General features: G+C 51.6%; 1 protein-coding gene across 3 annotated transcripts in view; it reads right to left on the reverse strand.

The window, feature by feature from the left end:
* ELL (elongation factor for RNA polymerase II) overlaps nucleotides 1-18,309 on the reverse strand; it is an 869,801-nt gene that overhangs the window by 679,680 nt on the left and 171,812 nt on the right. For all 3 annotated transcript variants that reach the window (XM_069649283.1, XM_069649285.1, XM_069649284.1), the window contains one exon: nucleotides 706-959. In XM_069649283.1, the coding sequence (XP_069505384.1) occupies nucleotides 706-959 (254 nt within the window). The remainder of the gene's footprint in view (nucleotides 1-705; nucleotides 960-18,309) is intronic.

Consider the following 18,309-nt stretch of genomic DNA (forward strand, 5'->3'; position numbering starts at 1 on the left):
CAAGCATGTAAGTGAAGATAACCGGTGTCGCAGGGAGTTGTCGGCACACAACGAGTTGTGCCGCCCAAAGCAAAAGGTAAGTAAAGGGGGAGGGGACCAGGAGGGTATTTGCAGGGTTTGTTTAGGGAGGCATTTGCTTTGGGTTGTTTGACCGCAACGGTCAAGTAAGCTACAGTCTTTTCGGCCGCACACTTTTACGTTACAGGCAAACAACCCAAATCCATCTGCAACACTCATTTTTAGGAATACATTCTGGCTATTGGCATCTGAACAGGATTTGCACACCACCACAACAGGGGTGTACCGCACTACAATCGAGACTACTACCATAAGGTACTGGCATCAACACAGCCAACTGTGTAAAAGGGTCATAAAGGGGACCTTGCATCTCAGATCATAGCGGCACAAGGTACCTAATGGCCATAGTATGACAAAGTGAAGGGTAGGGCAAGAGCACTATAAGACAGGATGGGGATGGGTGAGAGTCATGTTCGAGATCAGAAATCTCAGACACTCACATTGCTTAAATAAACCAAGAAATGCCCAGTGGGTGCCATTCCTTTATAGTAAAAATCTTAAAACACATTTCAAAATATGAAGACAACCACCTGTAATTCCAGATATCATATGAGACACAGTAAGGGCATCACATTTGGCAACCAAGTTTTAGTTGCCCCTGCAAAAACATTGCCAATGAACACTGACCTGTTGCAGGAGGCTGTCCAGCATATCTTTATCTTGCAAAGAAAGCTGATCTTTCTGTAATCGTAGTATAAGTTCAGCTTTCTTATACGGCTTTAGTGCCAACAAATGCATTAGCCGGTCTTTGATTGGCCGTTGAGAGATGGCATTGCTGCTCTTTTTTATAGTGCTGGCAGGATTGATGGGTGTTGCCCTCCTCCGCGAAGGAACTGCATCAGGAATTCCTGGCGCTGGCTTACGCATCTGAACTTTTTTACCTGCAATCAGAGCACAGCAAGATCAACCAAAACTTGTACACTTAAAAGATGGTTTCTAGATAGGGGTGTGCTTTATAGGACCAAAATACATAAAATGGGTGTTCAAGTCCAGTCCTCAAGAGCATAAGCCATTCCCTAGTTTCAGTATTCTCAGCACTTACACATATGAGTTATTTACCTAGTCACTGGATATCCTGAAATCATGGTGTGGTTAGTGCTCTTGATGATTGGACTCAGGTGACCCCTTTCTAGGGGAGTAAACTTTTGTGATGACTTGGTTAAGGTTATAACTTTGCTCGACAAGGTGGTCTTTTTGGTTGTATGTGATCATTACTCAAAGATCCATTTATGCAACTCCCACTGCGGTGACATAGCCCTCCTTTCCACTGCCCCTCATCCTTTCCCCTCTGCCAGACTCCCCCCTCCACCCCCTCCGAAACGACCACCACCCCCCCCCACCGGTGCAGCTTCAATCCACATTCCTACACCGGCCCTGCGGTCCTCATCAGGAACACCACCAGAAATCCTGCCACACAATCACCCAAACCACTCCTTACCCCATTTAGTTTTCCTGCCCATCCTTGATGCACTGCTCCTTCACAAAAACATGTCCATCCTGGTATTGCGCAATGGACATGTATCACAAATGATGTGTAGCTTCCATTGCACAATACAGAAGGTACCCCAGACTTTCTGAAAGTCTATATTTCTGACTCATTGCTAAAGCTTTCCATTTTGGGGCGAATACATTCTTCTATGTAGGTTTAGCAAAGAGCAAATATGGAGATTGTGTTGGACTAGGGCACAGTTATTAGGTGAGATCCAAACATGCACTTCTCCATTGAAGTGGTTTAGGTTCCAAGTTGAAAAACAGTTTAGTAACATGCATTTATGGCCTTCTGCTGGTTAATGAAAATGTATTGTTATTTTTGGAACAAGACAGTGAAACTGGTTGGGCGCTCCCAAACGATTGTGGTCTAATGCGCCTCTGCATTATATGCAGTACAGAGGATGGTCTCTGTATTCTCAAGCATTGTGGAATGTTCACTAACACGAATTTTGCAATTATCTGAGAAAAACGTATCAAGATTCAGGATCACTCGTTTCCCTTCTTTTTAAAAGTGCAACAATCCAAAGATCAGGCGTCCAGAAAATAGCAGTTCACTTTTCTTCTAAAAAATGTTTAAATTAAAACAAATTAAAGGTCGTACGCCATAACCAGACTGGGTTAACACCACAATATGACTATGCCCTAAAAATAAGAACATAACACTCAGCGGTGTAGGTTTCCCGAATCTCAACAAATGCCAAAGTTAGTAAAGGCACTGATTAAAAGGTTCAATATGCACTCCTGTTTTGGTACCATTGAATATATCCATGGAGTTGTGTGGGCGAGGAAGATTATTTAATATGATGGTGAGGAGGTGTGAAGTAGGGTTGTGCTAATCGTTTATTTTTGCGTAGGGTATTTTTTTTTTTTACACACTTTTTTCTTTGGAGCAAATTCCCTGGCTTAGAAAAGGAACAAGTTACTTACCTGTAACTGTTGTTCTCCAGCATGGGTCTGGCATGGATTCACATGCTCATGAATATTCCCCGTCAGGCTGGGAATCCTCGGTAAAGAAAAAAACAGTATCAGTTTCGTTTCTGATCTGTCTTTCGTAGTAATAACCAATCACTGGTCTCTGCGTCATACTGACCACAGCCAATGACTGCCCTCTACCTAAGCACCGCCTCTGGCAGCCATCTTCAGATTTGGAAGCACGTGAAGTGGCAGTATGACCAAGTGAAGAGCCGCAGAGGGGTAGGCGGGAGGGTTCGCATGTGAATCCATGCCAGACCCATGCTGGAGAACAACAGTTACAGGTAAGTAACTTGTTCCTTCTCCAGCATGGGGTCTGGCATGGATTCACATGCTCATGAATAAAGAATACATAGCAGTACACACATGCACAACCACGGGAGGTGGCAAAGGCTCAACATTAAGCATTACATCAAACTCAACATTAAGCATCTTACCTCCTTCACCAGGCTCACCTCAGGCGAACAGGTTGCGCAGCACTGCTTGGCCGACCCTGGACTCCTCCCTGGAATCCCGATCGACGCAGTAGAATTTCGTGAAGGTGTGCGTCGACCTCCACGTAGCAGCCCTGCATATGTCCAGCAGGGGCACACCAGAAAGGAACGCCGTGGTAGCTGCGATCGCTCTGGTGGAATGGGCTCTCGGACGGCCAGGCAGCGGTCGGTTTGCCAACCGATGACAGTACATGATACAGCCAGAGAGCCATCTGGAAATGAAAGCCTTCGAGAGAGCCTTCCCCTGATTGACAGGTCCAAAGTTCACAAAGAGTTGTGACGTCTTCCGAAAACACTTCGTGCGGTCCGCGTAGAACTTCAGCGCTCTAGCCACATCCAGCGAGTGCAAAGTCCTCTCAGCCGGCGACAAAGGCGACGGGAAGAACACAGGCAACACCAAGGGTTCGTTGAGATGGAAGTCCGACAGTACCTTGGGCATGAAGGAGGGGTGCGTCCTGAGCACTACCCTCGTGTCGTGAAAAGTCAAGTACGGGGCCTTGCAGGAAAGGGCCTGGATCGCTCCCACCCGTCGTGCGGAGGTGATGGCCACAAGAAACGCTGTTTTCCACAACAGAAACTTCAACGGGGCCGAGTGCAGAGGCTCGAACGGAGGTCCCATGAGCTTGGTCAGCACCACGTTGAGCTCCCACGCCGGGGCCGGCGCCTTCACCGGCGGGAACGATCTGAACAGTCCCTTCATGAACTCTTTCACCAGACGATGAGACCACAAGGACGTCCGGCCCGTGGTTCTGGTGTATCGGGAGATCGCAGCAAGATGAATCTTGATGGACGCGTGTGCCAGTCCAGCTTTGGCCAGCGTCAGCAGGTACGGCAGCACCTGGGGAGCCGTAATCCATAGAGGGTTAATCTTCTGTGCGTGGCACCAGACAGAGAACCTCTTCCATTTGTGTCCATAGCATATAAGAGTCGAGGACGCCCTGGCCTTTGCAAGAACCCCTCTGCAGTTGGCCAGTATGTCGTATCCTCCAAACTCTAGCGCTGCAGGAGCCAGGCCTGCAAGTTCAGTGATTTCGGGTCGTGGTGGAGGATGGCGCCTCCTTCCCTGGAGAGTAGATCCGCGTCCACCGGCAGCTTGATTGGCGGGGACGCTGACAAGTCCAGAAGGTCCAGGAACCATATCTGCCTCGGCCACGCAGGTGCGACGAGGATCATCCTGCACCGTGACCTCTTGAGCTGGTTGACGAGCCGGATTAGCAGTGGCAAAGGAGGGAACGTGTAGTGGAACAGGCCCTCCCAGGGTAACGAGAAGGCATCGCCCATGCTCCTCGCCTGGGGAAACCTGCTGGCGAACCTCCGGCACTTGGAGTTCGTCGCCGTCGCAAACAGGTCGATCTGGGGTGTGCCCCACCGTCGGAAGAGGTGATCCACTAGATCCTGCCGTAGTTCCCACTCGTGGCACGAGCGCAGCTCCCTGCTGAGTGAGTCGGCGATGGTGTTTTTTATCCCTGCCAGATGAAACGGCACCAGGAAACATCCTTTGGGCGACGGCCCAGTGCCACAGGTCCTGCGCCTCCTTGGACAGCGCTGGAGACCTGGTTCCGCCCTGTTTCCTGATGTAAAACATGGTGGTGGTGTTGTCGGTGAAGATCCTCACCACCTTGCCCTTGAGGGACGGAAGGAAGGACCTGAGGGCCCAGAACACTGCACGGAGCTCCAGGACGTTGATATGGAGGCACTTCTCCGTCGGGAGCCAAAGGCCTCTCGCGTGCAGTTTTTCGGTGTGCGCTCCCCACCCTTCCAGGGAGGCATCCGTGGTCACTGTCTCCTGGTGGTCTGGGGTCTGGAAGGCCATGCCCGCCGTCAGATGCGCGCGGTTGCCCCACCACCGGACCGCTCGGCGGAAACTCGCGTCGAGTGTGATCCTCTCCTCGAAGCCGGCCGTCGTTTGGATCCAGCGCTCGTCCAGGAACTCCTGCAACGGGCGCATCCGGAGCCTGCACATGGGAATGAGGTAGATGCAAGAAGACATCATTCCGATGAGGGACTTGATGGACCTCAGCTTGGCCGCGTCGGAAACCAACATCCGCTATACCTTGCCCTGGATGGACCTGGTCCTTTCCTCAGACGGGGAGGCCAGAAGGGACACTGTCGAGCTTCGCTCCCAGAAACAGTGCGTTTTGCGCGAGTACCAGGTGGGACTTGGCGTAGTTCACGGAGAATCCCAGGACCGAGAGAAGTTGGACGGTCCTTGCCGTGTGTTCCACGGCGAGCTCCCTCGTCTTGGCTCGGATGAGCCAGTCATCCAGGTAGGGGTAGACGTGGATCCCCTCGCGGCGCAGCTGCGCCGCCACCGGTGCAAGGCACTTGGTGAATACCCTGGGTGCCGACCGTAGTCCGAAGGGGAGGGCTTTGAACTGGTAGTGACGCCCTTGGACCACAAACCTGAGGAATTTTCGGTGCCCCTTTAGGATGGGAATATGGAAGTAGGCATCCTCCAAATCCAACGACGACAGGAAGTCTCCTTCCTCCAGCTGCCCCAGGACGTGCTGGAGGGTCATCCGGAACTTCTGCGCCTTGATGAACTTGTTCAGCCGTCGCAGATCTAGGATGGGGCACCATCCTCCCGTCTTCTTCTTCACGAGGAAGTATCTCGAGTAAACTCCGGAGCCCCGAAGCCTCTTTGGGACGAGTTCGATGACGCCCTTCCTGAGCATCGCCTTTACCTCCAGGAGAAGCTGAGGGACGTGAAGCTCTTTCCTGGCCACAGGGGGGACAAGCGGGCACCTTCTTTGAAACTCGAGCGCGTGGCCCCGGGCTAAGGCGTCCAGCACCCAACGGTCGGTGGAGATGGACTCCCACACGTTGACGAAGCTCGCCAGCCGGCCTCCCACCGGGGTGCTTCGGTGGGGGCCCGACCCCACGGCCGGTTCAATCCTGTTTCGACGAGGCTTTGCCGCCTTGACCTCCTTGGCGACGACGGCGGGGTCCGCCAGACTTGCCTCGTCCTCTGTAGGCCTCCTGAGATGACGAGGGGGCCGCTTGACGGTAGGTGGAGAAACCGCCGCCGGAACCTTTGGAGGCGCCCTTGCCTCCACTGCTCCGAAAGGGCGTCCGTCGTTGCAGAACCCCAAGGGCCCGGGCCATCTCAGTGTCCGCTTTAATGGCCTGGAGGGAATCGTCCACTGTTTTCCCAAACAGGTAGTTCCCATCGAACGGCATGTCCAGGACTCTGGTCTGTACGTCTTGACGGAAGTCCGTAGCCTTGAGCCATCCACGCCGCCTAAGGCACACGCCGTTGCCCAACTGGCGAAACCCAGTGTCAGCGATTTACGTCGCAATAGTGATGGCGTGGTCCGACGCCACCTCGCCTTCCTGTAGGATCTCCAGGGCATCCGCCCTCTTGTCGTCCGGTAGGAAGTCCAGCAGGGGAGCCAGTTTATACCATAACTCCCTGTCGTAGCGGGCCACGATAGCCAAGGCGTTGGCCGCTTTAATCGTCGTCGCTGCCGACGAGATGACCCTGCGTCCCATAGCGTCCAATTTCTTTCCCTCGCCGTCCGGTGGGGAAGTCGATGTGGAGGCCGCACCCCCACCCCCCCGCTTTCTTCCTGGCCGCCGCGGAGACGACGGAGTCCGGGGTAGGCTGCGCCCGGAGGCACAGGGGGGCCGCGTCCGGGACCCGGTACTTCTTCTCGTACTGGTCTCTTCTAGCTGGCGTCGTGGAAGGGTTCTTGAGGAGGGCGAGGCCCTCATCCCAAATGTCGTCCAGTAGAGGCACCGCGAGGACCGTCTTCCTCTTGGCCTCGCGCCGTTGATAAAGGAATCCTTCCTTTTTCTTCTCCTCATGGCAGAGTTGGAAAAGCTCGGATGCCCTGGCGATCATGGAGTGGAACCATCCAATCTCGTCGGGCGGAGAAGCCCTGGTGGGAGGTGACGACGGTAGATCCTCGTCGTACACCTCGTCGTCCGTACCCGTCGCTGCCGTGTCAGTCCCCGTATCATCCCCTCGGGTGGACGGGGAGGAGGGCTGGACGGGGCGCGACGGCTGAAAAGGAGGTGGAGGGTGAATCCTCCTTTTCTTGGGCGGGGGAGCACCTGAAGGTCCCGGTTCAGGATCCCCCCGACGGGAGAGGTTCCTCCGTCGGCAACGGTAGTCTCGTCCTTATCTCTGAACATAAGGACTGTATAGCCAACAAAATGGCCGCAGAGTTGTCTTGCGGCACTGGCAGAGGGGAATCCGACGGGCGATCAGGGGCCCCGTCGGCACCCTCGACAATGTCGTCGTCGCCTGCGTCGGGATCCATCCCGACGGGCCGGTCTTCTTCCACGCCAAGGCCGTGGCTTAAGACCTCAATCAGCTCTTCCTCTGAGGTTGAGGCTGAATCTATGACGACGCCCTGCCCCCCCCTTTTTCTTCCCCGCCGGGCGTTTCATGGGGGTCCTATCGATGGGCACAAAAGAGGACTCCCTCCGAGGTGGCAGGGAGACTCTGAGCCCCGAGGTCGCCACCACTGGTGTAGCCTCCACAGGCTGAGCCAGGGCCGCCGCGACAGTATCGATAGAGGGCTTGGCCGGATGGATTAAGGCCTTCACCACCTTAGGTGCGCTCACCGCCTTATCCTTGGGGGGGGGGACACTGCCTCGCTCCCCCTCCGATGGGGCCTACGAGCTCGACCGGGGCCTCTCCAGGAGCTTCGCCGGGTGCTCGCCCTTCCTCTTACCCGACCCAGAGCGTTGGCTCGTGGCTGAAGGTGCCGGGGAGGGTGCGCCCTCCCTGGCGCCCGTAGAGCCTGACCGTTCGGCGCTCCCGGTGCCAGCGGACTCGCGGTGCTTGGCCTTGTGTTGGACCGCTGGGATTTCTTCCTCTTCTTCTCGCCTGACGGGCTCTTCCCTTCCAGCCAGTTGGCGAGACGTTGATGGCGGTCCTTCATGGTCCGCTCCGACATGTTGCCGCAAAACGCACAGTCCTTCTCCACGTGCGTCTTGTCCTCATGTAAGCAGTAGAGACAAAAGGAGTGTTCGTCCTCCTTAAAGACGTTCTGGAGCTGGCATCCAGGGCAGATCCTGAACAGCTTTCCGGGCGTCGAGCTTCCCTTCTCCTGGGCCATGTCCAGGCCTGAGAATTTTCTGGAGTCCTCCAAAAGCGTAGCTCGACGAAATCTTCACCCTCGAGGGGCGCAGACGAATCCGACACGGGTCCCCGTTGATCGGATGGAGAGTCGGTGGAGCTTGAGGCTCTTTTGACCGAAAAAACAAAGTTTTTGAGAAAAAACGTGAAAAAATAGCACTAACGCTCGAGAGCAATAGCACGAGGTTCCCAACACATGAACGTGCGGTAAAAATCTGAAGATGGCTGCCAGAGGCGGTGCTTAGGTAGAAGCCAGTCATTGGCTGTGGTCAGTATGACGCAGAGACCAGTGATTGGTGATTGGTTATTACTACGAAAGACAGATCAGAGACGAAACTGATACTGGTTTTTTCTTTACCGAGGATTCCCAGCCTGACGACGGGGAATATTCATGAGCATGTGAATCCATGCCAGACCCCATGCTGGAGAATAAGAGCATCTGCTACCCACTCACCTGTAAACCCTCCGCTATTAATTCAATGAGTGATTCATGGATATCCCCCCCCCCCATATCCTCAAAATATGGGTCGGGGTCTTCAAAGTTTATGCCAAGCACCCATTGAAGTTGGACCCTCCCAAGAAAGAGGTTTTTGAAAGTTAGCAGCAGCTTTTCGAAGACTACCACCTTCCCATGGTACCAAGGGGTATGGGGGGCGTTTAGTTGAGGTTCACAGAAGGCGAGCAGGGAGCAACCATTATTGCTCTCAAACATACTTCTCAACCAGTTGGGTCTCCAAGGAGAATGAACCTGAATGGCAAGGGGGTTTGTTGAAGTCGAGATGAGGCATTTGGTCTCCTGGTAGAGTAGAATTAATCCAGGACGAGTGATACAATTGAATGAGGGAGAGTTGACAATATGTGCTTAAAGAGCATTGGGGCATGGACATTATCAAGCAGCGTCACTTCCCAGGGTATTTAATTAAAGGAGGGTGGAGCATAAGTCACAACGATGCAGCATCAAATTGTTATTTACTAAATAGGGGATTGTACAGAGAACAGGGGATTTACATTAACATAATGGAGGACAGCGTTCCAAAGCTTCCATCCAGTCTCAGGAAAGAATCAAGGCAGTAATGCTTTGTGAAAATGTGTATTGTAGACCATGTAGCTGCCTCACAAATGTTAATAGTAACACCTAATTGCAGAACCGTCTGGAACATCTTTGCCCGCCAGCCTGTAGCATTCTGAAATTGCTAGAATAGTCCATCTTGATAAGGTCTGCTTTGTTACAGCCTGACCTAGTTTGTGACCTGTATAACCTATAACAAGTTGATCATCCAGACGAAGTTTGGACAATCTAGAAATTTAGAAGCTTAGAGATGTACGTGGATCAAATCGGTGCAACCTCTCTTCCTCCTTGCCAGGATGAGTTGGAGGATAGAAAGTGGGTAACACAATCTTTTGTCCTGCATGAAAATCTGAAATGATCTTAGACAAAAATGAAGGCTTACCCCTCAAGACAACCATGTCCTTGTGGAATACTGTAAAGGGTGGTTTAGATGATAGTGCCTGCAACTGACTCACTCTACAGGCTGAAGTTCGTGCTACCAACAAAATGGTCTTGAACGTTAGTAACCTCAATGGACATGAATGTAGTGGTTCAAATGGCACACTCAAGAAAGATTAAGGTCCCAAACAGGAACCTGAAAAAGAGAAGGAGGGAACACATTGGTGAGTCCCTTCAGAAATTCGATCACCAGTGGTATCTTAAAATATGAAGTTTCTTCAGACGAGCGCTTAAAGATGGAAAGCACTGTCAAATAGTTTTTAATTGTCCCAACATGGAGCCCCAGATTGGCTAGGTAGAGTAGAAAGGATAACACCTCTGGTGTTTTGCATAGTAAAGGGTCTACATTCTTGTCCCTGCACCAGCTGCAGAATAAGTTCAAACGGCAGCGGTACAAGGACTTCGTTGCTGGCCTTGTGGCTGAAAGCAAAATCATTGTCATCTGGGGGGTACCAATCCTTGTATCTCAGCCTCTCAGAAACCATGTATGAAGGCAGAGTGTCTTGACCTCTGGAAGTAGAACCCAACCTTCCTCTCGTTCGAGAAAGCCCTCGCTATGTGGAAGATGCATTGGAGGGAAGATGGACATGTCCAGAACTTCTGGACACCACATCATCCGGGTCCAATCCGGGGCCATTAGGATCATGTTTTCCAAACTTTCTCAACCTCCTGATCACTTGAGGAATGACTGGGACTGGCGGAAACGTGTACAGGAGTGGACACTGCCAGCCCACCACAAATGCGTCTCCCACCGGACGTGGCCAGCTAGCCATGTAAGAGGCTGGAAGGACCTGGAGCTCCGGCAGATCCTATTGAATCCTTAGACTGCCCGCGGGCAGATTGCATGCAATTATCCTTGAAAAAGAAGGTTCAGCCATATAAGATTGTGTGGCACACAATGCGCTATGCCAGGTTTGCAACCGACCATGTGGGACTAATATAATTGCACTTCAGGATTACCGAAACGCTCACGGCTTCCCACACAAAATGGCCGCCTGGGAGAACAAAGGACCGGGATACATTGTAGCCCACACAGCACAGCGCATCGGATAAAACGGAATCGAAATGACAACACCGTCAGTCAGGAAAAGCTGATGAGTGCGAGTTGGCTGCCGACACCGGATGAACAGCGGTGCACATGAAGCACTGAATACAGATGTGGCTTGACTCATCGGAAGGAACGCGCATCGCGTACCCGCAAGCCAGCAGGGCGAACTATCGGATGTGAGGGGGATCCGACGGACCTGATGCTGAATCCCCTCTCCCAGCCGTGAATGGGGCAACGGCGTGAAGCGCAGCGACTGCTATGTGTTTAGGACAGCTGTCGGTACGGATGGCATGCAACACGGTGCAACATAAGTAATGCTCGTAAGGTCCCCCATAAACGCACTAAACAACAGAACGCCGCCGAATGAGCGTGCCCGTGCTAAAGTGAGGCGGGAGGTGGGATGCACAATACAGGCAATAGTGGACATTGCAGGAACTAACTTGAGTGCCCATCCACAAAGCGGAGGGAGTGGCTGTTAGGCGGAAACCTGTGCAGTTCCCTCTGGGACCACTGCAAAAGATTTAGGACTACAGGCGTTTGGCGGTGAACCCACTTAGTAGCAGTCTGTACTACACAGATTCACTTGGTAGCTGTGGCTGAGCAGTCAGACTTCCCTCAAGAAGAGTTGAGCAGTATGTGGAGTATACAAAATAGGGCAATTCTTCACAGCAAGACAAGCAAACACGCAACGAGGCATAGTGTAAAGATATTAAGGTATGTATTTATAATAAAACATCTACGAAAAACACTATGGCACTATCACGGCAAACAAATCAAACAATTACTCTACGAAGAAGAAAACGATCAATCCCCTTAGCAATATTTCGACAAGTCTAGGTTCTACTGGTACCACTTATTTTCAGACAGAGGTGTATACCTCAACCTAGATGACACTCGAACATTAGTTAGGACGGGAGAGAAAAAGATAGGCAGGTTATGAAATCAACACAGTTCAATCCTTCGCGGATAAAATGCAAGGCAGGAAGGCAAGAATCACAATAGATCATAAAGTTCAGAGGCCAGGCCCACTTGGAGAGAGGCAAGGCGATATGTCCCAAAAAGTCTCTATTGGAGATGCATTCAAGTCTTTGCAGCAAATTGTTATCGGCAGATTGAACCAGTTCAGAACAATTAATGAGAAAAGCTTGGAGGCGACCCAACGGAACGGAGAGGATTAAGACACCTCACTCAAACCGATCGAAAGGGAAGCCAGGCGGACACGGTACCTTGTTGTGGAGGGCAGTTCCGTCTGGGGCAGTTGTTCCTGGTGGTGGATGCACATCGGGTCTTTGCCAAGAGTAGAGATGATCTCGTCGTCGAAGAAAAGTGAAGTCCGGTGCACCACCAGGGAAGAGACCAGCCGCGGAGTGCTCCGTCACAAGGCACCACCTTTTGGTCGCGGTACAGGGGTAGTGGCTATCCGGTTGCTGAGGTGCTCTGCATGGGCAATTCGACCACTGCGTCCTGAGGCGAATAAAAAGCAAAGGGGACTGGTTGTTCCCACCAGCCAGGGGAAGAGACTCTCTGGCAGGGAGATCTCCTGTCGTCGGGAAGTGGTGAGTCAGTTCCGCAGGGCTCCACCGGAGGTGTCGTCGTGCCGGTCGGCTCAGCGTTACCCTCGTCGGATTCTTAGGTCCTGTGGCGACTTCTGAAGATCCAGTCCCAAAAGCCCTGCTTTTATGCAGAAAACCCCCATTCATTCAGCCTAGCTGTCAATCAACACATGCTAAGTGGTGAGCGGGAAGGCTCACCACTTGGGCCAATCACTCCAGAGTGCGACCGGAGTTGGCAAGGCAACTCGGTCCAGGGTGCCTAAACCCCCTCCCACACCCCTGTGGTAACCCAGACAGAATGGCACTACTTTGGAGGGTCTCTGTACAGAGCCCGCCAAAAGTGGAACAAAGGGCTCGACCTTTGGTTTAGGAGTCACAGAGACGAACACAGACGCCATTTTACAAACCGAGTTCTGGTAGAAAATACCATCCGATAAACTTATTTAAGATAAGTAGACCGGTGGTACGTTAGAGATTGACGAGAAAAAGGGTCAATCTCCGACAATGGGACGAATCCCATAGGGTTATGTTCGGGGTCGAACATAACAAGTAGTTTCCACTGCCACCAGCCAAAACTCGACGAGGGGGGACGGGACAGTGCCCCCTCAAGTAACAGATCCAGGAGTAATCGAATTACCCCTACTAGTACGTCCACAATAAGATGGTTTGTACTAGTTCTGTTAGTAAATTTAGGTCTAGTAAAGCCAATGGTGACTTTACATGCCCGGGGAGACAGTAGTCAGTCCCCGGGTATGGAGTCTATGGTGGAGGTCCGCTAGGACACCCCAGTGCTACGGCACGTAGGGTGCGGTGTAACACACATAGAAAAACATATGAGACCCTATGGAGTAAAAGACCCCATAGCCCATAGAACACATTGACATTCAAAGGAATTACAGACATTCATGTCCAAGAGTGGGAGGAAGAGAGTCTCACTCTTGGCAGGATGGAAAAAAACAAACTCCAGAAATCCAGCAAAGCTGCTGGGGGACTCACTAGGTTAGGAAATTCAGCCTAAACAGAGAATTCTCCCTAACAGTGGCAGCGAGTGATACGTACGAAGGGCTTGCACCAGGAATAGCGAAGGGTTTGGACCTGTGTGACACGGAGGCACTCACCCGCCTTGAAAGTCATCCGTCTTAGATGAGCCTACCAGCCCAAGGCTGAGTGCGCACGGATTCACATTAATGGCCCCACATTGCGGCGAAGTTAGTCGGCTCCTGTGAGGGACCTGCCGGAAACGTCTTTTGCACACATCAACAAAACAGCCTGCTGCCCGCCGTACCGGCCAACTCAAGTGAAGAACAGACGAAGGCACAGCTGAGTAACACACCAAGCTCCCGGGGGGGTGAGGCAGAGGCTGGCATACAAGGCTAGGTCCCCCCCTCACAACACACACTGCCAGTGCCTACACTATGGGCGGATCCAACAGAGGCCCCCACATCCGGCAGCCAGTGCGTAAGACGGGAACCACTGGTGATGGCCAATCGCTATACCTTTAGGAGGGTGAGATAGGATAAGGGCCAGAAGCAATACACAGTCCATCACCATAACTGAAGGGCAAAAGGGAGACAAAGTGAACAAGTCACTGAGGCACACTGTGCTAACGCACTCCGTTAAACCACCAGCGTTTGGTGCGTCTCCTTAGCCCACAGTGGCACAGTCAAGTGCCCTAGGCATAAACCAAGTGCCACCGAGCCAACGCAAGTCCAGGAAAAAGACACAGGAACCCCCGAGACCGCAGGCAAGCACACCAATTGATGCAGGGATGGGAGGCAAAGCACCCAAAATGAAAGGAAAACGGCCTACTATGGAAGAATATACCAGAACACCGGTACAGATGGATAAAGCCAAGAGCAAAGAGCAGCTCACAAGCGGAAACATCTAGCAGCGAACAAACGATCTTGCAAGCAATAGCAGACCTGAAGGTCACTTGGGAAACCAAACTGGAAGCAGCAATGACAAGTCTCAAAAAGTTGCTCGAACACAAGATCGACGCACGGCAAGTGGATGTGACCCTTCTGTGACAAGACGTGAGAGTGATAGCAGAAGATCGTGGAACACTTCCGAAAAGGAGGCAAGATCCGGAGGGCATCAGCAGCAATAAAAGCATACCCAGACTATACACTTCAGGTACAAAGACGCCAACTGAACTTTTGAGTGGTTAAGAGAAGATTACGTGAGGCAAACTACAAATATATGTTCATGTATCCGGCGAAACTGAAAATATTTCACAAAAACAAGACCTTATTTTTCGAAACCACGGAAGAAGCTATGGAATGGTTGGATGCACAGAATGGTCTGCTGGAAACAAGGCGGAAATGGCAAGCGAGGTGGTGACCAACAAGATTGAGGTGCCGTATATACAATGACACTGGGACTGGAATATAGACCTGCTTATTGTAGCTAGAACAAGGGCAATGTATAAGGCGGGCAGAGCATACACAACCATTAATGCGGGAGCTGAAGAGTATCCAACTCGTACCCCAGAAGATAGATTAGGTAGATTGCCATTAGTGTGGCAACCCCCTGCTCTGTCCTTGCTCCGGACTAGCCGGGGCAGGACTAAATGCGTGTTAGCCTGAGATCCAGGGATGGAGCTGGGCAACTGTTGGGGTTGGGGGGAGAGGAGAGTGGGAAGGGGCTTGGGGTGTCGTTTGTAGAGTTAGTTGGGGAACAAGTTTATATTCATGCACAGTTACGAGACAGTCAGAGAGCATGGGAGGATAAAGGCGGAACGCGAGATGGGAGACCTTAAAATAGTAACCTGGAATGTGAGGAGTCTCAATAGTTATTTGAAAAGAAATAAGGTCATGATGTACCTAAGGCGGCAAAAAAATAGACATAGCCCTGCTACAAGAAACCCACCTCACAAAAGTGAAACAGGCGGTGGTACAGAGGAAATGGAAAGGGATTTGTCATGGCCACAGAACTAAGGGCCAGTCCTCCCTCATCCCCAGGGTCCAAATGGCCTCTGGCATCAGGCTCATGTAAAGGTGTCCCTAGCAGACTCTGTGCCTAAGGCACGTGCAGCAGGGCCGGGCGTGGCCATAGAACAACAAAGGAAGGCACGTGCAGGAGTCCCTGGGTGGGGCAAGGTGGAGCCACTAAGGTGGGGCTAAAGGGAGGGGCCAGGGCCAGCCTATATAAGGCCAACCCATGCACATGCCTCTGCTTCGCGTTGTTCTGCTTTTGCAGCGTAACACTTACCGCTTTTCTTACCTGTGCATCCCACTTGATTCCACCTGCTTCATCTTTGAAGACATCTTACCAGATTCCAGCATCTCCACCACTGATGGCGCTTCTTACCTGCTTTCAGCCGCTCCATCGCTGTGCGCGCCTCTTACCTGAATCCAGCTACTCCATCGCCGAAGGCGCTCCTGCCTGCTCCCAGCCGCCTCATCGCTGTGTGCACCTCTTACCTGCATCCCATCACTACCGGAGTCGGGGCCTTCTCACCTGATCCGGGCGTCCAGCTAACCTGAGCTCCACTTTGCTCCTTTTCTTCGCGACATCTTCACCCTGCAAGCGCGGAGCTGCATCAAGCATCAGGACTTCATTCTTCACCGTCGGCCTTCTCCTGCAAGAGTAAAGAGAGAACAAGAGGTTAGAATTCATAAGAATAACAAACGCTTGGCCGCCATACCGGTGCCTAGAGTTCCATTACAAAGGCCAATTTACCAGTTCCACCAGGCTCAAGGAACTTCCCGGATTCGCTCCACGACTCCGACCTGCTTCTCCATACCTATAGGGATGAGAATAGACATTGCAAGAATTATTATTGAACAAGACAAAAGACATAATAAACGAACTATAATCACATCACAACCAAAAGACTTAACTTCTAAGTGGATTGGTCGCAGCCGGTCTGGATCAACACTTCCACGGACCAGTGAAGCAACTCAGTCCGCTCTACGCGTCCATGCTACGATAAGCAGGAGGGATAGCTCAACATTACAACACAACAGGTGAGCTTGCATGGAAAAACGTTTGCACACTTCATTTTTGCACGAGAGGGTCGAGGGAAGTCACAACACCCTCACGCCATTCTCATTAGTTCTCATCTTTTCTCAGGGGCAATACCAGCATCCAGAACAGCAGGCTCAGCAGCAACTGGGAGAGGGAGGCGATCCAGAGGAGCCAAGTCGAGGGAGGGCTCCAACCGTGCCCCAACGCCCCCGCAGAGACCAGGTGAGCGTAACAGGATCATCATTGGGGCAACATACTTGGCATATGCCAGGGGAGTAATTACTTGGATCGCGCCACATGTACCCTTTCAGCTATTACAGTCCTCTGTGGGAACAGATGGGAGAATGGTGATGGTAGGAGGCATGCTGGAAAATAGAGAGCTGTGCATAAACAATACATATGCCCCAAATCAAGACACAGTGGCCTACTTCAGGGCCCTGTACGGAAAAATCCGCCCACATATGGGAGGTACTCTCATATGCGGTGGGTACTTCAATTGCACTTTAGACCCACCCACCCCAGCCGCTAGGACCCTGAAGACCCTGCTGGGAGACTTTCGGCTAGAAGACGTGTGGAGGTCGTGCCACCCACACGACAGACACTACTCACACTATACAGCCCCACAAAACCTATACACACGATTGGATTACATGTTTACCAACCTGTACCTCTCCGGGGAGATCGTGAAGGCGGAATACAAAGCAAGGGTCCTATTAGACCACTCACCATTGATCCTAACATGGCAGCATCAGCCCCCCTAGAGCCAAGATCCCAACATGGCGGCTCAGAGCGAAAGCACTGAAAGATGCTGAATTTAGAGAGGACAGCACCCTGTGGGAGGCATTTAAGGTAGTGGTCAGAGGGGTAGCAATAGCAATATCTAGAGGGCTCCAAGGGATGATTCCAAAGGCATTGCAAAAAACAGAAACAGAACTAGAAAGAATTATGAGCAATGGAGACTGCATTAAAGAAGGCCCGAAACCATGAGCCAAGTACACCAGGAAGGCAGGGTACACTGGGAGAGACTATGTAACCTAAACTATAAGAAATGCATAACGGCAACATGCAGGGGGGGATAAACCAGGAAGGCTGCTGGCATGGCTATATAAACAAGAAACCCCAAGACCGGCAATAACGCAGATAAAGGGAGAAAATGACCAAACATTAGATACCCAAGAGGGTGTGAACAAAGGTTTCCTGAAGTTTTACCAACACTTATGAAGACACTGGAGAGGCAGATGAGAATGAGATGAGGGAGCTACTATAGGATATCGGACTGCCCAAATTGAGTGCAGAGGAGAGATAATTTGGACGCCTCCATAACACTAGAGGAGCTGGAAATAGTGGTCAGGCAACTACCAACAAGTAAGGCCCCAGGGATGGACGGGCTCCCCAATGAGTTTTATAAAGCGTACAAGGCAGAGGCAATGTTGCAATGTTGCAATGTTGAAATGTTGAATGAGGCCTTCGAAAGAGTGAGACTACCAAATTCCCTGAGAGAGGCAATAATCATCCCGCTTCTCAAACCAAACAAGACTAACACAGATTGCGGTTCATACAGACCGCTATCCATGCTAAATCAGGATAGTAAAATACTAACAGCGGTACTAGCAAATAGACTCAAATTAGTCATGGGCAACTTCATACACCACAACCAGACCGGATATGTTCCGCACAGGAGTATCGCTGACAATCAGACGGCTCCACCGCATCATGGAAGAGACTGAAAGTGACGCAAACGAAGTGACGATAGTCTCGCTAGACACAGTGGAAGCCTTTGATTCGGTAAGGTGGCCCTGGTTGATGGCGGCCTTAAAAGAATATGGAATGGGGCCGAGGGACCTGAGATGGGTGAAGATCTTGTCTAGCTTGCCACTTGCCTGGGTTAAGACGGGGCGATCATCTCGGAGGAATGGCTGCTCAGTAGGGGCACTAGACAAGGCTGCCCATGGTCACCCATGCTGGATATCCTTGCATTGGAACCCCAAGCAATATATTTAAGGCACAATATGAAGAAGTAGGCGTCTACACCAGAGAAAACCCGCATCTAATATCCCTGTATGCAGACGATATGCTGCTGTACCCGAGATACCCAGAAGAAAACTTGC

This window comes from Ambystoma mexicanum, chromosome 1p, assembly GCF_040938575.1.
Source record: "Ambystoma mexicanum isolate Mex_15411 chromosome 1p, UKY_AmexF1_1, whole genome shotgun sequence".
Lineage (NCBI taxonomy): Eukaryota > Metazoa > Chordata > Amphibia > Caudata > Ambystomatidae > Ambystoma > Ambystoma mexicanum.